This window comes from Caretta caretta, chromosome 1, assembly GCF_965140235.1.
Source record: "Caretta caretta isolate rCarCar2 chromosome 1, rCarCar1.hap1, whole genome shotgun sequence".
Lineage (NCBI taxonomy): Eukaryota > Metazoa > Chordata > Testudines > Cheloniidae > Caretta > Caretta caretta.
Genome location: NC_134206.1, coordinates 63,055,685 through 63,076,861, shown reverse-complemented (window position 1 = coordinate 63,076,861; position 21,177 = coordinate 63,055,685). Strand labels below are relative to the sequence as shown.

Sequence of the window (21,177 nt, the reverse complement as noted above, 5' to 3'; positions counted from 1 at the left end):
CACAGACACACCCCTGGAGCCCCGACCAGGGGTATTCTGTCTGCTACCCAAGATCCATAAACCTGGAAATCCTGGACGCCCCATCATCTCAGACATTGGCACCCTGACAGCAGGATTTTCTGGCTATGTAGACTCCCTCTTCAGGCCCTATGCTACCAGCACTCCCAGCTATCTTCCAGACACCACTGACTTCCTGAGGAAACTACAATCCATCGGTGATCTTCCTGAAAACACCATCCTAGCCACTATGGATGTAGAAGCCTCTACACCAACATTCCACACAAAGATGGACTATAAGCAGTCAGGAACAGTGTCCCCGATAATGTCCCAGCAAACCTGGTGGATGAACTTTGTGACTTTGTCCTCACCCATAACTATTTCACATTTGGGGACAATGTATACCTTCAAATCAGCGGCACTGCTGTGGGTACCCGCATGGCCCCACAGTATGCCAACATTTTTATGGCTGACTTAGAACAACGCTTCCTCAGCTCTCGTCTCCTAATGCCCCTACTCTACTTGTGCTACATTGATGACATCATCATCATCTGGACCCATGGAAAAGAAGCCCTTGAGGAATTCCACCATGATTTCAACAATTTCCATCCCACCATCCATCTCAGCCTGAACCAGTCCATGCAAGAGATCCACTTCCTGGACACTACGGTGCTAATAAGCCGATGGTCACATAAACACCACCCTATACCGGAAACCTACTGACCGCTATGCCTACCTACATGCCTCTAGCTTTCATCCAGACCACACCACAGGATCCATTGTCTACAGCCAAGCTCTGCGATACAACCGCATTTGCTCCAACCCCTCAGACAGAGACAGACACCTACAAGATCTCTATCAAGCGTTCCTACAACTACAGTATCCACCTGCTGAAGTCAAGAAACTGATTGACAGAGCCAGAAGAGTACCCAGAAGTTACCTACGGCAGGACAGGCCCAACAAAGAAAATAACAGAACGCCACTAGCCATCACCGTTAGCCCCCAACTAAAACCTCTCCAACACATCATCAAGGATTTACAGCCTATCCTGAAGGACGACCCATCACTCTCACAGATCTTGGGAGACAGGCCAGACCTTGCTTACAGACAGCTCCCAAACCTGAAGCAAATACTCACCAGCAACCGCACACCACACAACAGAACCACTAACCCAGGAACCTATCCTTGCAACAAAAAAAAATATATATATAATAAATATATTATATATTTATATTTATATAATATATAAATCTCCCCACTGTATTTTCCACTGCACGCATCCGATGAAGTGAGCTGTAGCTCACGAAAGCTTATGCTCAAATAAATTGGTTAGGACTTGTGGCACCTTGAGACTCCTTTTCTTTTTAAATTGTAGCATCCATCAAGTGGATTATAAGTAAAACAGTTCTTGATCTTTAACTTTTTACACAATTTCAAAATGTTTTCTAGAGTTTAATATATTACTCTTTTATTATGGAATTTTGTGGTCCATTTTTCTAGTGCAGCTATTTCAGTTTTACCAAGTTATCCACTCATCATTCAATTTAGAGAATTGTTGTTTCTTATCATTTTATTGCTTGCGTTATGGTATCACCACAATCAGGATTGCGACCCTTTGTGCGTGCTGAGCAAACACACCTGCCCTGAAGAACATTAGAGTATGTCACAGTGTGTATCATGTCAGTCGCTAGTTCTGTCTTCTCTAAACTAAGAGATGGGTGAGGTAATATCTTTTATTGGACCAACTTCTGTTTGATGAAAGAGATGAGCTTTCAAGCTCATGCAGAGCTGCTCTTCTGGTCAGAACTCTGTGTTCGCTCGAAAGGTTGTCTCTCTCACCAACAGAAGTTCAATTAAAAAATATCACCTCACCCACAGGCACTGACTTTCCAATGTGCCAGGGGGTGCTCGACCCCAGGCCTCACCCCCACTCCTGCCCTTCCCCCAAAGCCCCACCTCTTTCCACCCCAACTCCACCCCCACCCACTTCTTCCCACGACATCCCACCTCTTCCTCTCTCATGCCCCGCCTTCCCCCCTCCCCGAGCCTCCTGCAGGCTGCAAAACAGCTGATTGCAGCGGGCGGGAGACACAGGGAGGGATGAGGAGGCGCTGATCGGCGGGGCTCGCCGGTGGGCAGGAGGCACTGAGGGGGGGGGAGATTCCAATGGGGGGCTGCCGGTGGGTGCTCAACAACACCATTTTTCCCCATGGGTGCTCCAGCCCCAGAGCACCCACAGAGTTGGCGCCTATGACCTCATCCACTATGTCTCTTTAATATCCTGGGACCAGCACAGCCACAACAACACTGCGAACGTTCTCTAAGCTAATTTTATTTGAGGTACCTTTCTAGCTACAGGATTGAGAATTCAATTTCTTCAGTGAATAATTAGCATATGAAACCGAAAAGCATGTAATCACTGGGCAAGTCCCATATGTAGACATGTTACCACATCGCTTTCAATCCACTTGAGTATCAGGGATTTTCTGAAATTAGCATTTTCCTCCTATGGCATGTCAAGCATCCAGGCATATAGCCAATCATCTTCCCATTGCTTGCCAAATGTGTACCTACTATTAACTGTTGGTTCCCCCATTGCCAGTTACACTCCTTTCTTTTTTTTTTTTTTTTTCCTCCCAGAGGGCAGGCAGTCCTCCTCTTCATTACAGGATCTCTCTTCCTCCTTGCTGAGCTTTACCACATTGGTGTGAATTTCAATTAAATTGTGTGCTACAATAGAATTATATAAATTATAGGTTTTCACGGAATAGAAGCTAAACTGATGTAAGCTATGTAATACAGGCATTTAATACATTCTTTGTTCCCAGATATATGACTATTTGTAAGCCATACTTAGAGGAAGGGGGACTGTATTTTGGAAAGCCGTGACTCCAAAAAGGACTCAGTGATCATCACAGATAGCAAAGTAAATATGAGCTGCCTTTGTGATGCTGTGGCAGAAAGGGCTAACATGTTTAGTTTTATTAATAGCAGAACATCAAGCAGGAGTAGGGAGGTGGCTGTTGCCTCTCTGTCTAGCATTGTTGAGACGACGACTAGAATAGTGCGTCTAGTTCTGGTACCCATACTTTAAAAAGGATGTTGAAAAATTGGAGATGACTCAGAAAAGAGTAGTAAGTATGGTTTGAGTTCTGGAAAAATGTCTCACAGTGAAATGTTAAAGGAGCTCAGTCAACTTAGTGTTTTGTATAGAAGGTTAAGAGGCAGTTTGATCAGAGTGTAATTTGTACAGAGAGAAGTTATACTAAAGTGCTATTTAATCTGGCAGTTGAGGGTTTAACAACAGCCAGTGGTTGGAAGTTGAAGTTAGCAAATTTCAGACTGGAAGCAAAATGAAGATTTTTAAGGATAATTAAGGATTATTTGGTTTATAGCTTAGTTTAATATTTTGATTGTACAAATTATTATTATGAGGATAATTAATCATTTAAACATATTAATAGGGGATGTAGTAAATTTTCCATCCTTTGGACTCTTTAAATCACGATTAGATTTCTTTCTGCCTTCAGGTATGTTTTAGTTCAGCCATAAATTGTGGAGCTAGTAGTGCTTTCCCTTCCCAACCCATATAGGAGAATAGGACGCTTTCAAGCCAGTGTGTTTTCTAATCTCTGCTACTTGATCAAAATATGTTTGTTAAAATGAGAGTTAAAAATGATGTATTTAATATATGCATTTTCATTAAATATCTAGTTCAGCTGTCTCTAGAGTCTGCGGTTGACTTGCAGATTTGATCATTTGTGTTTTATTTTTAATATTAGGTGTGGGACAGGTAGGAAGGGCATTGCTAATAGTGAATGTTGACATGGAACCACATATGGTGGACCCCCAGTTGAGAACGACCCTGCAGTGGCTGGCAGCTTCCGAAACAGAGGTCTCCGAGCTTCGTTTTCATGACACTGTTACGAAGGAATTCATTCTTGTGAGTACTGTGGTGTTGCCATGTGATTGCAAAGTGTGATTAGATTTTTTATGATATTTATTATCTGTTTCTACTGCACTTGCCAAGGAAGTATGAGGTATTCAGAAAAATTACTTAATTATTTTAAGCCTTAGAGAGAATGAGAGCCTGTTTGTCTCTGAACATAGCATATACAGAATTGTATCAGGTGCTCAGTTAACCATATATTTTAATGAGTTACTTCATTTAAATTTAATGAAAAGCAGGTAAAATATAAAAGCTTCCCTTTAACTGAATAGACTGTATTTTCTAGCATTATTTTTGCAGTATTTGTTTCAATTACCAAAAAATTGACCCTTGCCATTGCCAATACCTTGTCCACACAAGTGAACTTAAATTGCAATTATTTGGTTTATAGCTTAGTTTAATATTTTGATTGTACAAATCTTATTACAGTTGTGAATGTACATTTATTAGCAACAGAGGAAAAAGTTTAACATCTAATTAAACTTGATTTTAAGTGTATTTTCATTCCAGAGACTATTACAAAGCAAATAGTTAGTTTGAAGAAAAAGACTTTACAATAAATTATCCACATTTTCCTATTTAAACAGTTTTTTGAGTGTGTGTTTGTACACCATGCATTTATTATGTAACGAAGAATGAAGGAAGGCTTAAAGAAGTCCAACTGATTTCAGGGTTTTGCATGTGCCTTTGGGGAGAGCCAAAGTATTGTAATGGAGACTGACCTGGGGATCCCTCCACTTCTGATGTGCTTTGAAAACGTGTTCCTCTTGTGGTCCTGTCCTCAAAGATTATGCAGTAACAATCACTCCTATTCATGATTAAATAGTGTATTAAATATAAAAAATGTTAAATTACAGTCTTTTGAGTCACCTTTGAGAAGACAGCTACCTTTGGGAAATAGTGGCTTTTAGCAGGTTTGGGAAATGTAATCACAAAATCAGTATGCTATAACAAGTGAATCATTTAATGAAAGGATGGACTTCTTTTGTTTCCAAGTCGTGAGATTGATAAGAATGGTGTCCTGTCAGGTGTTCTACTTTTCATGCTGTTGACATGTAAAGAGAGAGATTACCCCTTAACATAGTGTCATGCATCTTAGAATGAAGATCTTGGCAGGATAATTTGTGATAAGTGTATTTATATCTCAGAAAGCATGACTACTGTATTTTGGATCATTTCGATTGTTTGATGTATTGACGTTTCAGCTTATTTGGTGCTTTGTGAAGTTCAAGCAGCTAAAGCAGTTGTTTTGTATTGTCCCATGAAAAACCAGATTTATTTCTAAACTCTTCGTGTGAAAAAACTCATGTACTGATTCAAAGAAGTCCAGAAGATTGCAGAATAAATAATGGGAATATTGAAAAATGTGTGTTCAGTATTCCATTTCTTGAAGATAGATAAAAATAATTTAAAAGACAACATAAAACTCATATTTCTAATGAAAATCAAAATATTAGGAGTAACAGTGAATTTTATGTCTACTTTTTATGTCTAATTTTATGTGAACTTGGAAAGGGATCTTATCAAGAGGATTTATCTTCTGCATTCTGTTTGCCTCCATTAGCTGTGGAGACATTCTACAAATTTCATTTCATTTTCCCGTGGTGTTTGTCAGTTTTGTAAGTGCTTTGGGGATAGTTTTCCACTGCTCAATTGTCATATGCATGATTCAAAGCCCGTTCAAGTTCTGTGATATTCTTTGCATTGACTAGAATGGGTTTTGGATCAGACTCTGTATTCCTGCTTGGGAATCTGTTTTGTTTCATCTATCATTCTTTCCCCTCCTTTCATACTTGTTTTATTATTACTTGTTATTTCAAGCATTTATATAGCACCCACGGCATGGTGATGGGAACCATATAAATGCCTGTATTTATAGTAATACTACTTGTACTCAGTGAACACGAGAGTCAGGAAAAGATCAGCTGAATGAGAGAAGCCTCTGCATACTTAGCACATCTCTCTTCTAGCCTCATCCCTTTACCTACTCTGATTTCTTTAGGTGTCAGACTTGGGGTACTAACACTTGAATTCTCACAGGAAGGGATCTAGAGTTAGGGTTAGATGCAGTTTTCAGCCAACATTTATTCTGTCTTTAGATACCTCTTGTATTTAGAGGAACCCTCTGGAAAAGAGGTGAATATACACCCCTAAAGATTCAGGAGAGAGGCAAGACAGTACATATGGCTTATCCATACAACACTGCCACTTCTCAACTTTAAGATTGACACATCCAGATGCAACATACAACTTGCAGGTGTTACACTCCCACTTACACAGTCTCAGTAGAGCACACCATACTCTCCTGGGACCACACCTTGCTTCCTAATTGTGTAATCATTAATTAATCTCTTTAGCAGAGCTCCAAACCCTTAAAGGGATAGCGCAATAGATTTAAGGGACAGGGCTCGGGTAAACACCATCCTAGCATGCTATTATGAGTGCTACATTGGGAGGTAGTGGTCACGCTATCCAGAAAGCATCAGAATATGAATCTTCTTCTGTTTTGGAGCAAGGTTATCAGTGTCATTTCTGGATAACTCAAAAAACTGTCACCAGAGGATTGAAGATTTGGAGGATGAAAGATTTTTCTAAAGTGATTCTTAAAATTTCATTTGTTCTTATTCATTTGGGCTTCATTCCTGTTATAGTTCCAGTGTGGACAGTTTATCCAGAGCCCCACTTAAGAATCATGGTGTTATTCATAATTTCCGGGTTTCCTTTAAAAAAAAAAAAAAAAACCAACCAAAATAAAAACCTTGATTCCTATGCACAGTTTCTTCATCTGTAAAATGGGAAAATGCTGCTTCTCAAAGCACTTTATGTAGTACTGTATAAATGCTAATTGTTGTTGTTTATTATTTATTAACATTATTTCTTCCAGATATGACGATAACCTTCCATAAAAACATTTTAACATTCCCAACAATCAGATATATCAACCAGTAAACACCAGGCACATTGGTCCTAATTCTTGGACCTAGAGTAACTCCTTTGATTTCAGTTCTTTCAGTGAATTCAAAACAGCAAACTTCCAAACTCTGTACATTTCACTTCTTTATTTTTTATTTATTCTATTTGCTTCATTTGTGCATATGAACAAGCCCCATTGTGCTAAGCTCAATACAGTAGTAATAGAGTAGTAGCATGCAGTGTAGTAGACCGTTCCTGCCCTGAAGATGATGTAAATAAGATTTAAAAGTAAACAGGACAGTGTTTTAACCCCTCAAGGTCTTTTTATAAAGAATATGTAATTGTTTAAATCAGTATTTCGGGAGATGGGGAGTGGGTTGGGGTTGGGGGTTGGGCATACAAGCTGATTTTCAAAAATGGGTACCTAAAATTTTATGCCTCTAAATCCTTATTTAGATACTTAAGTTACCTAATATTCTGAAGCACACAGCACTGCCCCAACTGGCCATAACTTGAATCCCAATATATAAATAGAAGTACCTCTGAAATAGCTGCCAGGTGAGATACCACTACTTTGAAATTGACAATCCTTGACACCAAGAGAACAGAACAACTCCTACTAAAAGATCTCATAAAATCTGAACATATGACCTATATCCTTCCCCTTTTGGACTTACTGTCGTGGGGCCTGTCCAAGTGAATTTAATACACATTGGATCAGGCCCTTAGCTAGTTTAAAAAACGGAAAAAAAATAATCAGTTCTTAAACAGGCAGCTAGTTTTTTAACCAAATGATAACTCACTTAACTCTCATCTCTGTATCATGCACACTTAATAAAGCTACCATATCCCTTTTCTGTAAGCCCAACAAAGAATCCATTATTCTTAACGCTTGCCACCATTCATCAAATGCAGTAACAGGAAGCTCAAGAGAGTTCTGGAAAGTGCACGATTTAAAAAAAAACAGTGAGCAATATAAATAGTTTTTAGAAAGATGACGGTCATTTATAGAGGGAAAAATAATTACAACTGCTGACTCAAAGGAACAAAACTGGACCTAACTATTATAGGCGTCCTGGCCTCCATCCAGCCATTTAAAAATTCCCCATTTCTACTTGAGTAAACTGAAATATATAGCTGTTCTGATGACAGTAGGAAACAGACCAGTCTGATGAAGAAAGTATGGGCTTGACCTTTGAACCCTGAATTGAAACTATAAGATTTAGAAGAGCCAGATGCTGTCTTTGCATCTTTGTTTTATTATATTTTTCATATACTTTCCCAGTATATGAATTACAAAAACTGATAAAAGTGTTTTACAATATATTTACTTAGCCACTAGAAAATAATCCTGTTTAAGAACATCTGCCAAATTTATGTTTGGATTATGACAAATGAGCGCCTCACTTCTGGAATCTTCATGAAATAGTTATGCTATAGAATATAAACTTGGTTTGGTCACTCTGCGTTATTTTAAATCTGATACCCAGATATTTTCTAGATAGTTTAGTCAGTTTTTGCATGTATACGTGCATCAGAGTTGTGTCCTTGTGGTAGGATTGTATAGGATATAATAAAAAACCTATACAATTAAATAATTATACAGATTTAAATAGTAATTTCTGTAGAATTCTGTTGGCTTCATTCCTATTGAATTCTGTAGGAATTTTACATGAGGAATTTCACTCAGGTTAGTGCATTGAAGACTAGAGCACTTCCTGCTAGCACAAGTAGTTGATTTTTGTATTTGTTTTTGTTTTGGGGGTTGAAATGGAAAAAAAAATCAGTTTGGTTTGAACCAGAACTGAATTTTTTCAGTTTTCTTACAAAAATTAAAAACTGAAATATATTTTGGTTTGGGTCAAATGAACCGTTTTGTTTGATCATTGAATTTTTGTGTTGTTTTCCGTATCTGGCTGTTTTTATGTGGTTTTCAGGCTTTTGTTTGTTTTGGGGTTGTTTTTTTAACTGAGCTAAATGAAATGCTGTTTCAAAGTGAAAAGTCAAAAAATTTGTTGTGACTTTTTTGATTTTTTTTTTTTTGGTTGGCCATAATTTGACATCATTTGCTAATAGTTTCTGTGCCTCAAAAAATTAAATTTAGTATTTGCCAGTTTTTTAATATTTGCCCAGGTCTACTCTCCTCATTTAGACAAGAGTGGTAGATGTGTTATAAATCTATTTCTTTTGCATTTTACTTCCTCTTGATGTGGAATATTTGTTAGAGAGGGGATTCAACCTGGACTAACAGCCTTCAGTTACTGAAGACAACCATGGATGAGCTAAATGTAAAGAAAAACAATGGGCGCAGTGGTGGAAGAAATTTTAGCCAGAATAAAAGGTTGTGAAACTCAGGGCTGGAAAAATGTGTTCATTTGTCACTGTCTCCCAGTGCTTAGTATATATCTAATATATGAGGATTCCTGGTTCAGACCTCTGAGGGAAAAGTAGTTTCCAACTACACTGACTCTGCTTGTAAGTGGAAGTTTAACTTATTCTTGTTTTTTTGTTTTGTTTTCTTTGGAGACAGTGAAATTTCCTAACTGGAGACTGTGTTTCCGTTGAGGGTAGAGTGTATATATACCAGCCAAACCACACTATATGTTATGAAAGGAAAATCCACATCCTTACATTAATCCTTACTTTTGTCTTTTACAGTATTGCATGTGTACTATTGGGGGGGTGTGGCAAATGCATTAATCTGATGTTCAGAATTTCCTGTTTCTGCAACCCCCATGAACCACAGACCACATAGCTGTGGGACCATATCACTTGAAAATGTAACTTCCTTGAGAAGAAATTTTTATGGAAACTAACTTAAAAAAATGTTTGGTCCTTGAGGAAGTTTTGTTTTTATAGCTGTGGAATAATGTTTAACTCTTCACAGCTGGTTTTCTAATGAGACCTGATGTTTCAAGGAGAATTTTCTTAATTGTTAATCATTCAAGCTATTTATTTCACTAGCTTAAATATTTTATTATTGTTTCTCTAGCTTACAAAAAGACTGAGAGAGAGGGACTGGAAAGTGGGAGATCTCTTGCAAGCAGTGCTGAAATACTGTGAAATGATGGAGAAGACTTCTGATGGGGACAGACTTCTGAATAAACCTTTATTTGGCTGGCTTCTGGAAAATGTCTGAAAAATCCAGTGACCCAATATTCTTCCTTTCATTTCTTCCTTTAGAAAGAGACATGAAGGACAAAGATGTATAGTGTTAAAATTTAACTGATGAATGGTCTATTAACTATCAGCATTTTAAGAGACTTTGGGGTGAAAGTAAATATAGCTGTTCTGTAAGTATTTTGTGACACTGTACACGGTATGATTATCCAGTGCATATCTTCATAATTGATATTAGAGTATTGTGTCCATCCACGCATATTTGTATATACTGCTGTGTTCAGACTATAGAATGTGTATGAAGAAAGATCTTGTCCATGGACAATAGTTGACAGTTGATAAAACAGGATATATAGGGATTCCGACTGAATTGGTATAGTTGTTTGTAATTGGAGGCATACTATATTAATAGCATTATTAAGTTTCAATTGCTAAAGAAACATGTTTCAATTTTACTTGCCACCATTTTTATTGCAAATTCTTTGTTTTGAAGCATTTTCATATATGTTGGTATGACATATTAATGTGTTAGAAATAGTAAATACTTGTTGGAGATTTTCCTCTTGGAATTTTGCCATCTTTTCAGAAAAATAGTTCCTTATTCCTGATCCTTCACATATCAATGATTTTTGTGGCACAAACTGATCTTCTGGAACACTTTAAAATAGTAAATTTTCTTAAAATATAAAACAAGAAAAGTTTGCAAATTGGTTGTCATTTTTCTTAAATACCTTTTGCTAAAATCCTTGTTTTAAAGGAAGCCATTCAATCAAGTCTTTTAACAAATGGAATTGTGAGGTTGGTTACTAATGCTGTCTCCTTGTCCTGTGGTGGAAGGGTTTGTCTTTGTCTGTACATGCCTTTTGGTTTGTAAGTGCTAGTAGTTCATCATCTTCTTTTGTTTTACAGACCCTTTAGGGGATAAAGTGCTCCCTGATAAATATCAGGATGCTATCTCAAAACTGATGTCACTGTAAGAGAATCATAGGGCCTTATCTGTTTTGGAACTTAAACAGCCAGCTGACTTCAAAGGACTGTCGCTGTTTAAATCACCAAATTTAGAACCAGATCCTGAGAAGTTGAGAACTTACAATGGAAATTGCGTATGCTCAGCAACGCTCACAATTTCATCTTTGGTTACAGATAAAGGGTCCATGCATAGAGCTGGTGAACCCTGGTGAACCCACCAGCACTTTCCTTGCAGTGCCATTGTGCTTTGAAAAAGTATGCGAGTGCTCATCTTTTAGCCATTACAGTAATCTGTCTTTAAAAAGACCACCCACCCTCCCCCCTCCACCCCCCAACATTAGAATATGGTTAAGATACGGGTCTTTCTTCACACCAAACTGAAAGATTACTTAACTTTTAATGGGAGACCTCTTTTGTGTGTGTGAGGTACTCTGTGTGTGTATGTATGTGTATAATATATATATATAAAATTAATGTATATAACCTAGACCACTGACACCAGTTTAAATTTCCAGTTTCTGATGTCTGCTCGGGTACTGTTACCAGAGTTTAATTTCATGTCACTGTATCATCTCATTAATTGAAAAAACAATTGGTGCCTCATGGCAAAATTTAAAAAAAAAAAATCTATTTAGAGATAATTTTGTTTCATATGGGCAATTTGGTCTAGTTGATTTAAGCATAGCACAAGGAGACAGTTCTAATCCTAGCATTGCTTCTGATTTGCTGTGTGCCCTTGCCCAAATTACTTAACTTTTTTGTTTTATCTCCCCCAATGTGTATAATGCAACTAATGACAATTGTTTTTACAGGGCTTTGAAAATATGAATTAAGGTTTGTTGTTTTGTCATCCTCCCCGAGCCCGACCCCACTCCCTCCCCCAAAAATATATTTTTCAGGGGCTTATGTTTTCCTGGTATGTGTGCATGTGCATAGTTGTTTGGTCGTCTTTTTTGTTTTCTTGAGAACATTGGATCTTTCTGCTTAGTCCTCATTTGAAACCAAGCTCTGTTTGTGACCTCTCCTGTTTGGCAGAGCAATCAATAGAATTATCACAAATAGAAAATTGACTTTAAGTGGTAAGCAACAAGAGCCAAATGAATCTTAAAAACAATTCCACTGTGCTAAATTCTTTTCTGATTTACAGTCTTTGCAATCCCTTTAGTGATATTTCAAGGGTTGAAGGACAGCACAGAATATTGGTCCAGGGTTTCCAAGTCCCCATTAGTATCCCAAATTAAAACAGGGATGAGAAATCCAAAAAATAATGTAAATACTCCACTGTCTGGAAAAAAGACAAACAAAAAAACAATTTTCCAAAAATTTCCATGCAACATCAACAGATTAACAAACTTGTAGAATATGATGAGTTTCTAAAAAGTTGGTTAACAGATTATCACTTTTTTATGAGGTTGGTTTTCTACAAAAGGTAGACAGATGAGCAGGTTCTTGACATTTATTAAGGTTTAAACAATAGTTAAGCAGGAAATAGTTCATTTACGTTAAAATGTTAGTATAACTTCTTAAAAGTGATTCTTGCTTGGAGACTTTGGCCCCAAATATATATCCACGGTTTAACTGCATTGACTTAACTGGTACATCAGGAATGAATTTGACCCATTAGCTTTTTCTCTAAGTAACATATAGCATAGATTTCAAATATGTGTGTAGGTTTTTGATGGAAAATACTTAATTTTTACTTTAAAGTAGATAATATTTTTATAGATCTTCTTTAAACTTATGTTAAGGCATTGTCATATGGCTTCAGGACTCTTTTCAATTACCAGTTGGATATTAAAAATAGGAGACAAGTTTACTGATTTAACTTTCATACAGTTGTGTCATTAAATAAACAAAACTATAACATTTCGTGGGAATCCTTATCCTGGACAAATCTGATTGACATAATCTGTCCTGTTAATAAGAAAATTGTCTTCTATTCTAAAGTGAATCAAAGGTTATTCAATAAACTAGTTTATTTAAACCATTCCCTTCAGAGTACAAGTGTAATGAGAAGAAAATTCACTGTGAACGAGACAGTGGGCCACATGATGATCTCTCAGACCAGAGCAAATCTCGGAGTCTTCAGGATTTAGACTAGATTAATAGAGCAGAATTTATCCCATTATATGTATTGTGTGTATGTATTGGCATACTAAAATTAGGGAAACTTGTTTTGGCTATTCTTTAATTTTAGATTGATAGAAATATATGAAATAGTTACACTGTTCCAGAATACCATTTAGTAACCAAATTATAAATTATATCTTTGGTATTTTGAAAATTGGTAATGTTTTGATATATTTTGTAAGATTCTGTAGTTAAAGCACGTTAAGAAGGGTCCCTCTATAAAATAGCAGTGAAAATGACAATGTTAAAACAAATATATTTTCTCTTCAAATTTGTAAAACAAGATGCAAACAAAAGCCTTAATATTAGGATTTTTTAAAAGCATTTCTAACAAGCCCATATGGTAAAATGCCATCAGCAAGATCTAGTATTTCTCTTTCAAAATGAGAACACAAAATAACTCAAGCCTAGGCACTTATTTAAAAGTCATATAAATAGTACATATATCCTTGGTGCTCTTTGAGCTAAAAAATCACCATTCCAGAACTTAGGTCTCTCAAAGATGTATCAGATTTTGAATGTGTGTATATGTATGTATATGGGACCTCTTCTGTAAAGAGATGCTCAGACTTGGGAAGGTGGGAACGCAGTAAGTAGTAAACATTGTCACCAGCAGAAGAGGAGCTAGTATTTGCATTCACTATTTACAAAGCATTATTTGAAGGAATAAAATATTGGTTTCAGAAATTTGTGTTGTTTTTGGTTTAGTTTAGCAATTTCAGCTTTTCAGCAAGAGCCACTACTGTCAAGCTTATACTGTACTTGAGCTTTGAAGAGGCAAGTACAGTGTCTGACCACTGTAGTCACTTTATTTTGTACCATCTTTGTACATTCCTGTTGTATAGCTGGAGTTGTAGTTCTAGAGGGTCACTGTTCTTTGTAGCGTCTGAATAGTATTTAACTGTAACTGCTGCTTATTTGGTTACTTGTGCATTCTTATGATAATTCACAGCCCAGTTTAGTGACTCAATTGTATACCAGAAGCAGTTTGAATAACTTTAAATGTTTATGTAACTATACTAAATGATTACAATATGAAGGTCTTGTACTGTAAAAAAAAAAAAAAAAAAAAGTGACATCTTTTGCCATTTTAGTAATTTGATGATGTATTCACTTACCAGATTATGAACTTCAGGTTGCACTAAATTTGTCCTTGTTTTTAGCAGTGGCTTCAAATAAAACAGACACATCTTGTGTGTTGTAATGCTTTCGAGAGGACTGTCATTTATTATAAACTCTTAGAATTTTCTTTTCTTTTCAGCTCTCACAAACTAAGTAGGATTGGTCTTGGTTATGTGAAAGAACTCAAAGGATGGGACAGTAAATAGTGCTAGTGTGAGAGTAGATGTCCTTCTAACTAAGCACTAAATCAGTGTCCCAGCAGGATGTTAAAAAACATTGTCGTGCTCTCCTTGGCATGAGAGGTGAAAACCAGGGTTCTGACCACTTGTAGTAAAGCTCTCATGGTCCTTTTTATGAAAGTTAGAGAAGTTAATCCTGGTTTTCTGCCAAATTCCAAGTTGAGAATTGCATCCTGCCCACCTAAGTTTCCCCTACACTTGTCAGTTCAATACAGTGTTCTTCACTTCTTGTTCTAAACAGTAGTATAGTGTTGTGTGCTTAGCAGCTCCCTAAAGTGTTGACAGTTCAGTGCTGGGTGAAGTGATGCCTGTATAGATTGTGCAGTGTTTGAGGAATCCTTCAGGATGAAAGACCGCTATGGAGTCTTCAGGATAAATGCAATGAGATATTGTGGTAATGAAAATATATGCATATGTATATTGATTAAAAATACTTAACTGATCTGGTATTATATGAACTAATTCTGGTTTGCTTAACTTGTCAGATAAGGAATTGCTTTATTGTAAACTACATCAAAGTGACTGGACTGTGCTAAGTCCAAAGACTCTCAATGTGGAGAATGAGTCAAATACTCAAGGAAGAAGTAAATTACATTGACATTTTTGTTGCTATACTAACACATTGAAAACAGTTGTTTTGAGGAGCAAGAAGTTGGGGAGGTTGATTTCACAATTTTAAAAAATATATAATTTTAGCAAAAAAAAAAAAAAACCAACCCCAAATGGTCTTTATGGATATTGAGTAGGATATTTTTGTATGTACTTGATTGTTTCATTTGGTAACATTCTTTGCTTCATTAAGAAATCCATTAGCAGGGAGACTTTTATGCTTTTGATTGTCTCATGTTCAACTGAATGGAAATCTCTACTGAATGGCTTGAAAATATATTGTATACACTCTTGCTACATTATATGGTAAAAAATAAACAGGACAAAAAGGAAGTTTGGTGGGGATGAGTAGGGAAGATTACATCAAGTCAGTCTGGCAAGGTCTGTTTAATCCAGATATACTAAAACTTCTGTGTTGTCCTCAGTTGTACTCCATACCATTCCCCTAGCACATACCCTGCTCCTGCTCCTTACACCTCCCTTGTTTCCTTGCTGGCTTCTCCTCAGTCCATAGCTTGAGCTCCCAATGTAACTGACTTCCATCCTGAGGATCAGATTGAGAGGTGGCCAGGGAAGCATAATGCTAGGACTGCAGGCTGAGATTGAAGGACGACGCTCTGATTGCTACCTTGGGTAGCTATCAAATGCCTGGTAGCCTGTCTCCTTCCCCACCCCACATCAAGGCAAGTTGCAAAGTCTGTGATCCTCAGAAACGAGGGAACTATCTGTGACAAGTGTGAGACCAGTGTGAGTGGTAACAAGAGCCTTCTTAGTGATTGGTCCATGATTCTGGAGCTCCTTTCCACAAGAGTTAAGGAGGACCATGAATCGGGGCCTTCAGGAGAAAATATCAGATAGTCTCTTCAGCATTGTTTTCAAGAAAAATAATAATAAAGAGTCTTGTTCCTGTTTGTGGAAAAGGTGGCAGAGATGGGATTATCTGTTTAATCCATGTTTTGGATGTATATAGTTGTATAACTACCGAGATGGGTATGCTTCTTCTGTCTTTCTTATCCCTGTGGTATCTTCTCTCACATCAACTCCTCTATCCACCACCACACTTCCCAGGCTCACCTTCAAAAAACCCTTTGGCCAGAACACCTCAGTTGTCCACAAGGGTACCTCCTTGTTCACACCTACTTCATTTATGTCATCTGATCAGCACTGCTGTCTTCACCCTGTGTTTTTTTCCTGACTGCAGCCTGTTGTCCTGATGTGACTCCTACGCTGCTGATTCTTGGCCAGTGGGAGTGGTTAAAAACCGACAACTGGGGAGACTGTTCAGTTGGGAGGGTAAGCCATGGAAGGAGGTCACCTCCCAGAAACCATCAGGCAGCAAAGCAGAAGAACCAACCTCAATTACAGCTTTTTCCCCCCACTTTAAAAAAAAAAAAATCTGGTTGTTTAGGTTTGGAATCTGTTTCATTACTGTCAAAACTCTGAACTTTTATGCTGACCAGTAAGCATGGCTAAGTGGAGACAGAAATGGAATGTAAATTTAACATACTGTATTGTTTGCACAGACAAAGCATATTTTCTGTGCTGTATGGAAGCTGCTACCCTGTATAGACACAAGACCAGACTCACCCTACTATTAGCAGGCACAATTCCAGCAAAATCAGTAGAATTGCTTACATTGTCTGTTTGGACCATAATATTTAATAACAAACTGGATATGATTTTCGATTTACTTGTGCTTGAAAAAGGGTATGTTTTCACGATTATCACCTCTTCACCTTGTGCTGTCAGCAGACATTACAGCCAGATTGGTTAACCACACAAAATCAGTCATGCTTTTCCTTCTCCTCCAAGAATGTTAGTGTAATATGAACAGAAATACAGTGAAGGGCTAACTGACCATCTTGTCACCATGGAAACCCTAGATACACAGGAGATAAATCATGTTTCCTTTGAAGAGTGGAATATAAAAGAAATGACCAAGCAAGAAACTCCATGGAAAATAAACTGAGGAAGAAGCTAATTGTAACATAATTGTCTGGGGAAATCACTTCTGGAGACATAGTAATGTTTGTTAACTGCTACCTTAAACTGAACTCTTTTACATTTATTCTATTATGTAACATACCCATTAATTATTAAAACTAGTTACTTTGAATTAACATGTAATAAATTCATTTCAGTTTTAAAGGAAGCGCCTCCATAGCAACACAAGGGTGCACATTTCAGACCCTATTGATTTAGGAGCTAACTGAATCAACATCTCAATTTAAAGTTGAAATCCGGAGAGCAGAAAAAGTTTGGTTGCTCTGCCATTGGGGTGGGGTGGTTGGAGTAGTGAAAGGGTTAAAATGGAACATCTTGACTGGCCTAATAAATGTTGGCATCTTCAGTAAAACCTCTCTTCCTGTAATGGCCTGAGAAAATAAAGAGGTGGGTGTTGGAAATTCCCGACAGAGTCTGGAGGGGCCTCCTTAATGTGATCAAAGAGCTTTTGAGAAGCTATTTGTAAGGCTTCTTATAGACCTAGCTTTAGAAGAGAACTAATCGTTTTTGGTTAAAGATACTTTTTCCTTCTTACACTATGTTTGAGTGTGCTGTTTAGTGTGCATGCTTAACTTGTAGTTCTGGTTTGCTTAGAGTTAAACTTGTTTTATATTTTCCCTCAATGTAGTAGCTTTCTATAATTAGAGTAAAGGAAGCATTCCTATGCTAGTCACCCACAGAACATGCTGCCCTAATATCGATGAATTGGCAGATAACCCTTAGCCCTCTGTACTCCTGTTAACAAAATAAGGGCTGGTTGGTAGCATCATTCTTTTTTCATTTTCTATTTTAAAACCTGAACACCAGATTCCCTAATTAAGATGAGGTTTCAATCATCCTACCAAAAATGTATGTATTATCTACTCAATTTAGAGAGCAAGGGCTTTACTCCTTATATTACCCAAAAAGAAAAGGAGGACTTGTGGCACCTTAGAGACTAACCAATTTATTTGAGCATAAGCTTTCATGAGCTACATGCATCCGATGAAGTGAGCTGTAGCTCACGAAAGCTTATGCTCAAATAAATTGGTTAGTCTCTAAGGTGCCACGAGTCCTCCTTTTCTTTTTGCGAATACAGACTAACACCGCTGCTACTCTGAAACCTATATTATCCTAATGATCCAGGCATCTCAGTTCATTTAAAGGTAGATTAATTTCCTCACAAGTGTCCTGTGTTTGCAACTCCCAACTGTGAACACACAGTCATATAATAAATCCAGTATCTGTAGCAGGGTGACTAATCTCCTGGCAATCAAGGGGATGGGTGCTGTGTGTCTCAAGCCGTTCTAAAGCTAGCTGCCATCATGATGTGCCAGAAAGAACAACTGAAAAGCCTGAGGTTTCTTCATGGCTACCTTACGCGCCAACATTGCACTTTATGGCTGAGCGTCTCTGTCATTATTGGAAGGGAAGAGAGAAACGTAAATCCAACCTCATTTTTAATTATATTGTAATGGGTTTCCTTTAGCTAGGTTGCAGGCAGGCCTTTGGTTTGAGAGAGGCTGGAGGATGTGTGTGTGCGGGGGCGAAGAGGTGCATACACATTCATATGTTCCATACTACAAAAACGAATCCAGATTCCTAGGTAGAAGGAGAGAGAAGCCAGGGACTGATGGAGGTTGGAGAGCTGCTTAATTTTCATTGTGTCTGAACAACATGAGCATTGCCAACTCTTGCAAGTCCCACAATGAGATGTTCTTCTTTAACCCCCAACTTTTGTAACCTCGCTTTTTTTTTTTTAAATGAAATTTCTCGCCATCATGGTTGTGGAGAACAGCTTGAAAATGTAAACCCAGTGCGCATAAAAACCAAAAGCGCAAAGGAAGAACACAAAATGTACTATTTTTAAAAATCTCATGGTTTTAAAGCCAGTCATGACTTTTTTTTTTTTTGTGTGTGTGTGTCCTGACTCATAATTTTTGAACGCATAGGTTTGGCAGTAATAATCCAGCATATCTCTTCCTCCTGGATTATGTACAGTCACCTTCATTGTTGTAGCACCCATGACCTTAGTACCAACAGCGGCTGCATTGTTAAAAGTCTGGAGATTTTTCACAGAAGTCTTGAGAAATTTCCTAAAAGCCCAAGGTCCCATATTGACCCTTTCCCAGCATGCACCGTTCTCCCAAAGACATCTGTGTTATATTCAAAGCCTGGCAGGTACTATATAACCTGTAATCTTGTTTATATCTAAAACACAGGGCTGGTCTCTATATGTATCCCACATGTGAGTACTCATGTGCACCATACACTTGAGACCAGAATATATTGCATATTGGTCCACACCTATGCCCTGAATCTCCTCCTGCTCCACACTGAAGGTATAAGGGAAGTGTGGACTGACCACCTCCATTTCCTCCTTTCCACTGCATGCTCTGAGTCAAAATGCACAGTGGCTGGAGCTATCCTTGCATTGTCTTCATCTTGTAACTATAATTGTATATGGTTTGTTAATGTTTTATAGTATTCTATAGAGTTATCATAGGTTAGTTCTTCTTCGAGTGCTTGTTCACGTCCATTCCACATTAGGTGTGCATGCACCACGTGCACGAGCGTCAGAAACTTTTTCAATTAGCGACTCCTGGTGGGGCCCCCCAAGTGGTACCACTGGGCCGTGCATATATACCCCTGCCGGCCCGACCCCCTGCAGTTCCTTCTTACCATCCGTGGTGGCGTTGGAACAACCTCTTTCTCTCTCTCCCGTAGAAGAGCAGTCCCTTAGCCTTCAGAGTAGCTGTTATCAGTTAGTTAACATACCTTTATTGTGGACACTTAAGTGATTAGGTGCTTGGAGGCGTCCAGCACCCGCCCTGGGCTGCAGGACATGCCTCAGGCCCACGGCTTCCAGGCTTGCGCCATGTGCCTCAAACCTATGCCAGTTAGTGACCCCCACGACTCATGTCTACATTGCCTGAGGGACGGACATCAAACTGAATGGTGTAGGATTTGCAAGGCATTTAAGCCAAGAACAAGGAAAGAAAAAGACTTTCATTTAAAGCAGCTATTGATGGAGGCCGCATTGCAGCCACCGGGCCCGGAGTGCCCAACGCCGGCTCAGGCTTCCTTGGTGCGTAGTGCCCCGGAGCCGTCGACAGACCCAGCACCGGCTAAGCACCGTAAACTCTCATCCCCAGAGCGCCAGACTAGGCCCCGGCACCGCTCGTCCTCCCTGGTGCAGCCCGCCGGCGCAGCCGAAAGGAAGGCGCGGTCGTTCCCCACACAGGAGGCCGGCGCCTCCCAAGGCCCCGAGCGCCGACAAGAGTGGGAAGGCCGCGGTACTGGCGCTGACCCCGGCGGTCCTGGCAGCACAAGCCTCACCGAGCCCAGACCTAAGTGAGCTCAGTGCGGACGATGGGCTCGGGGGCATAACGGATCAGCCCTCCACGCCTGGCACCTTTGAGGCTGCAAAGGACCTCATCGAGCTGTTGGCGGCGAGCCCCCTCCTGTATGAGGAGAACCCTCTGGCACCCATGCCTCAGGTGCCATCGAGGGGTAAGCCAGCAGTGGTGTGCCGCTCGAGGACACCATCCCGGCACCGCTCTGTTAAGGAAAAGTTAGCACATGTGACTCCATTTTGGTTTGGGGCCCACCATTGTTTAAATGCCAGCACATCATACACCAGGAGGAGTAATCCTTAGATATTGAATCCCTGTGAAAATCCTCCTCCTTGTCTCCAGCCTGCCTTGACTCCCAGTATCTGGTTTTTGTCAGTCTCTAACTCCCTGTCTCTTGGCCTTGATGTGAGGCCTCCCATCCTGATGATAAAAGTTACTGATGCATGGCTTTAGGACCATGCTGTGTAATTAACATACTGGTATAGCACAAGGAATGCACCAAGCAGGGATAGGTGGTAGATAAGACAAGGGTTTGTTTATTGGCTAAGGTTTCCGATGCACGAGGGCAACATGCTTTGCTAAAAGGTATATAACCTTTGTATAATCTGCATTCAGGGTCCCCTCCTGGCTAGCAGGGGGGCACCACGCTCGAGCGTAATAAACTTACTGTCTTTTGGGAACTCTGCAGTTGTGGACTTTGTTTCTGTGCCTCAGCCTAGATTCGAACTGTGCGTGACCTATCGGGTATAATTCGCAGCACTGGTGTGCGTGTCCTATCAGGTATAATTCG

At 38.9% G+C, this 21,177-nt stretch overlaps 1 protein-coding gene across 5 annotated transcripts in view; it reads left to right on the top strand.

Annotated features, from left to right (window-relative positions):
- AKAP11 (A-kinase anchoring protein 11) overlaps positions 1–14,286 on the top strand; it is a 65,369-nt gene extending 51,083 nt beyond the window's left edge. For 4 of the 5 annotated variants that reach the window (XM_048851236.2, XM_048851195.2, XM_048851227.2 and 1 more), the window contains 2 exons: positions 3,780–3,940; positions 9,852–14,286. In XM_048851236.2, the coding sequence (XP_048707193.2) occupies positions 3,780–3,940; positions 9,852–9,998 (308 nt within the window). In that variant the 3' untranslated portion in view covers positions 9,999–14,286. The remainder of the gene's footprint in view (positions 1–3,779; positions 3,941–9,851) is intronic. The other variant, XR_012668582.1, reaches the window with a different exon arrangement.
- The last annotated feature ends 6,891 nt before the right edge of the window (positions 14,287–21,177 follow it).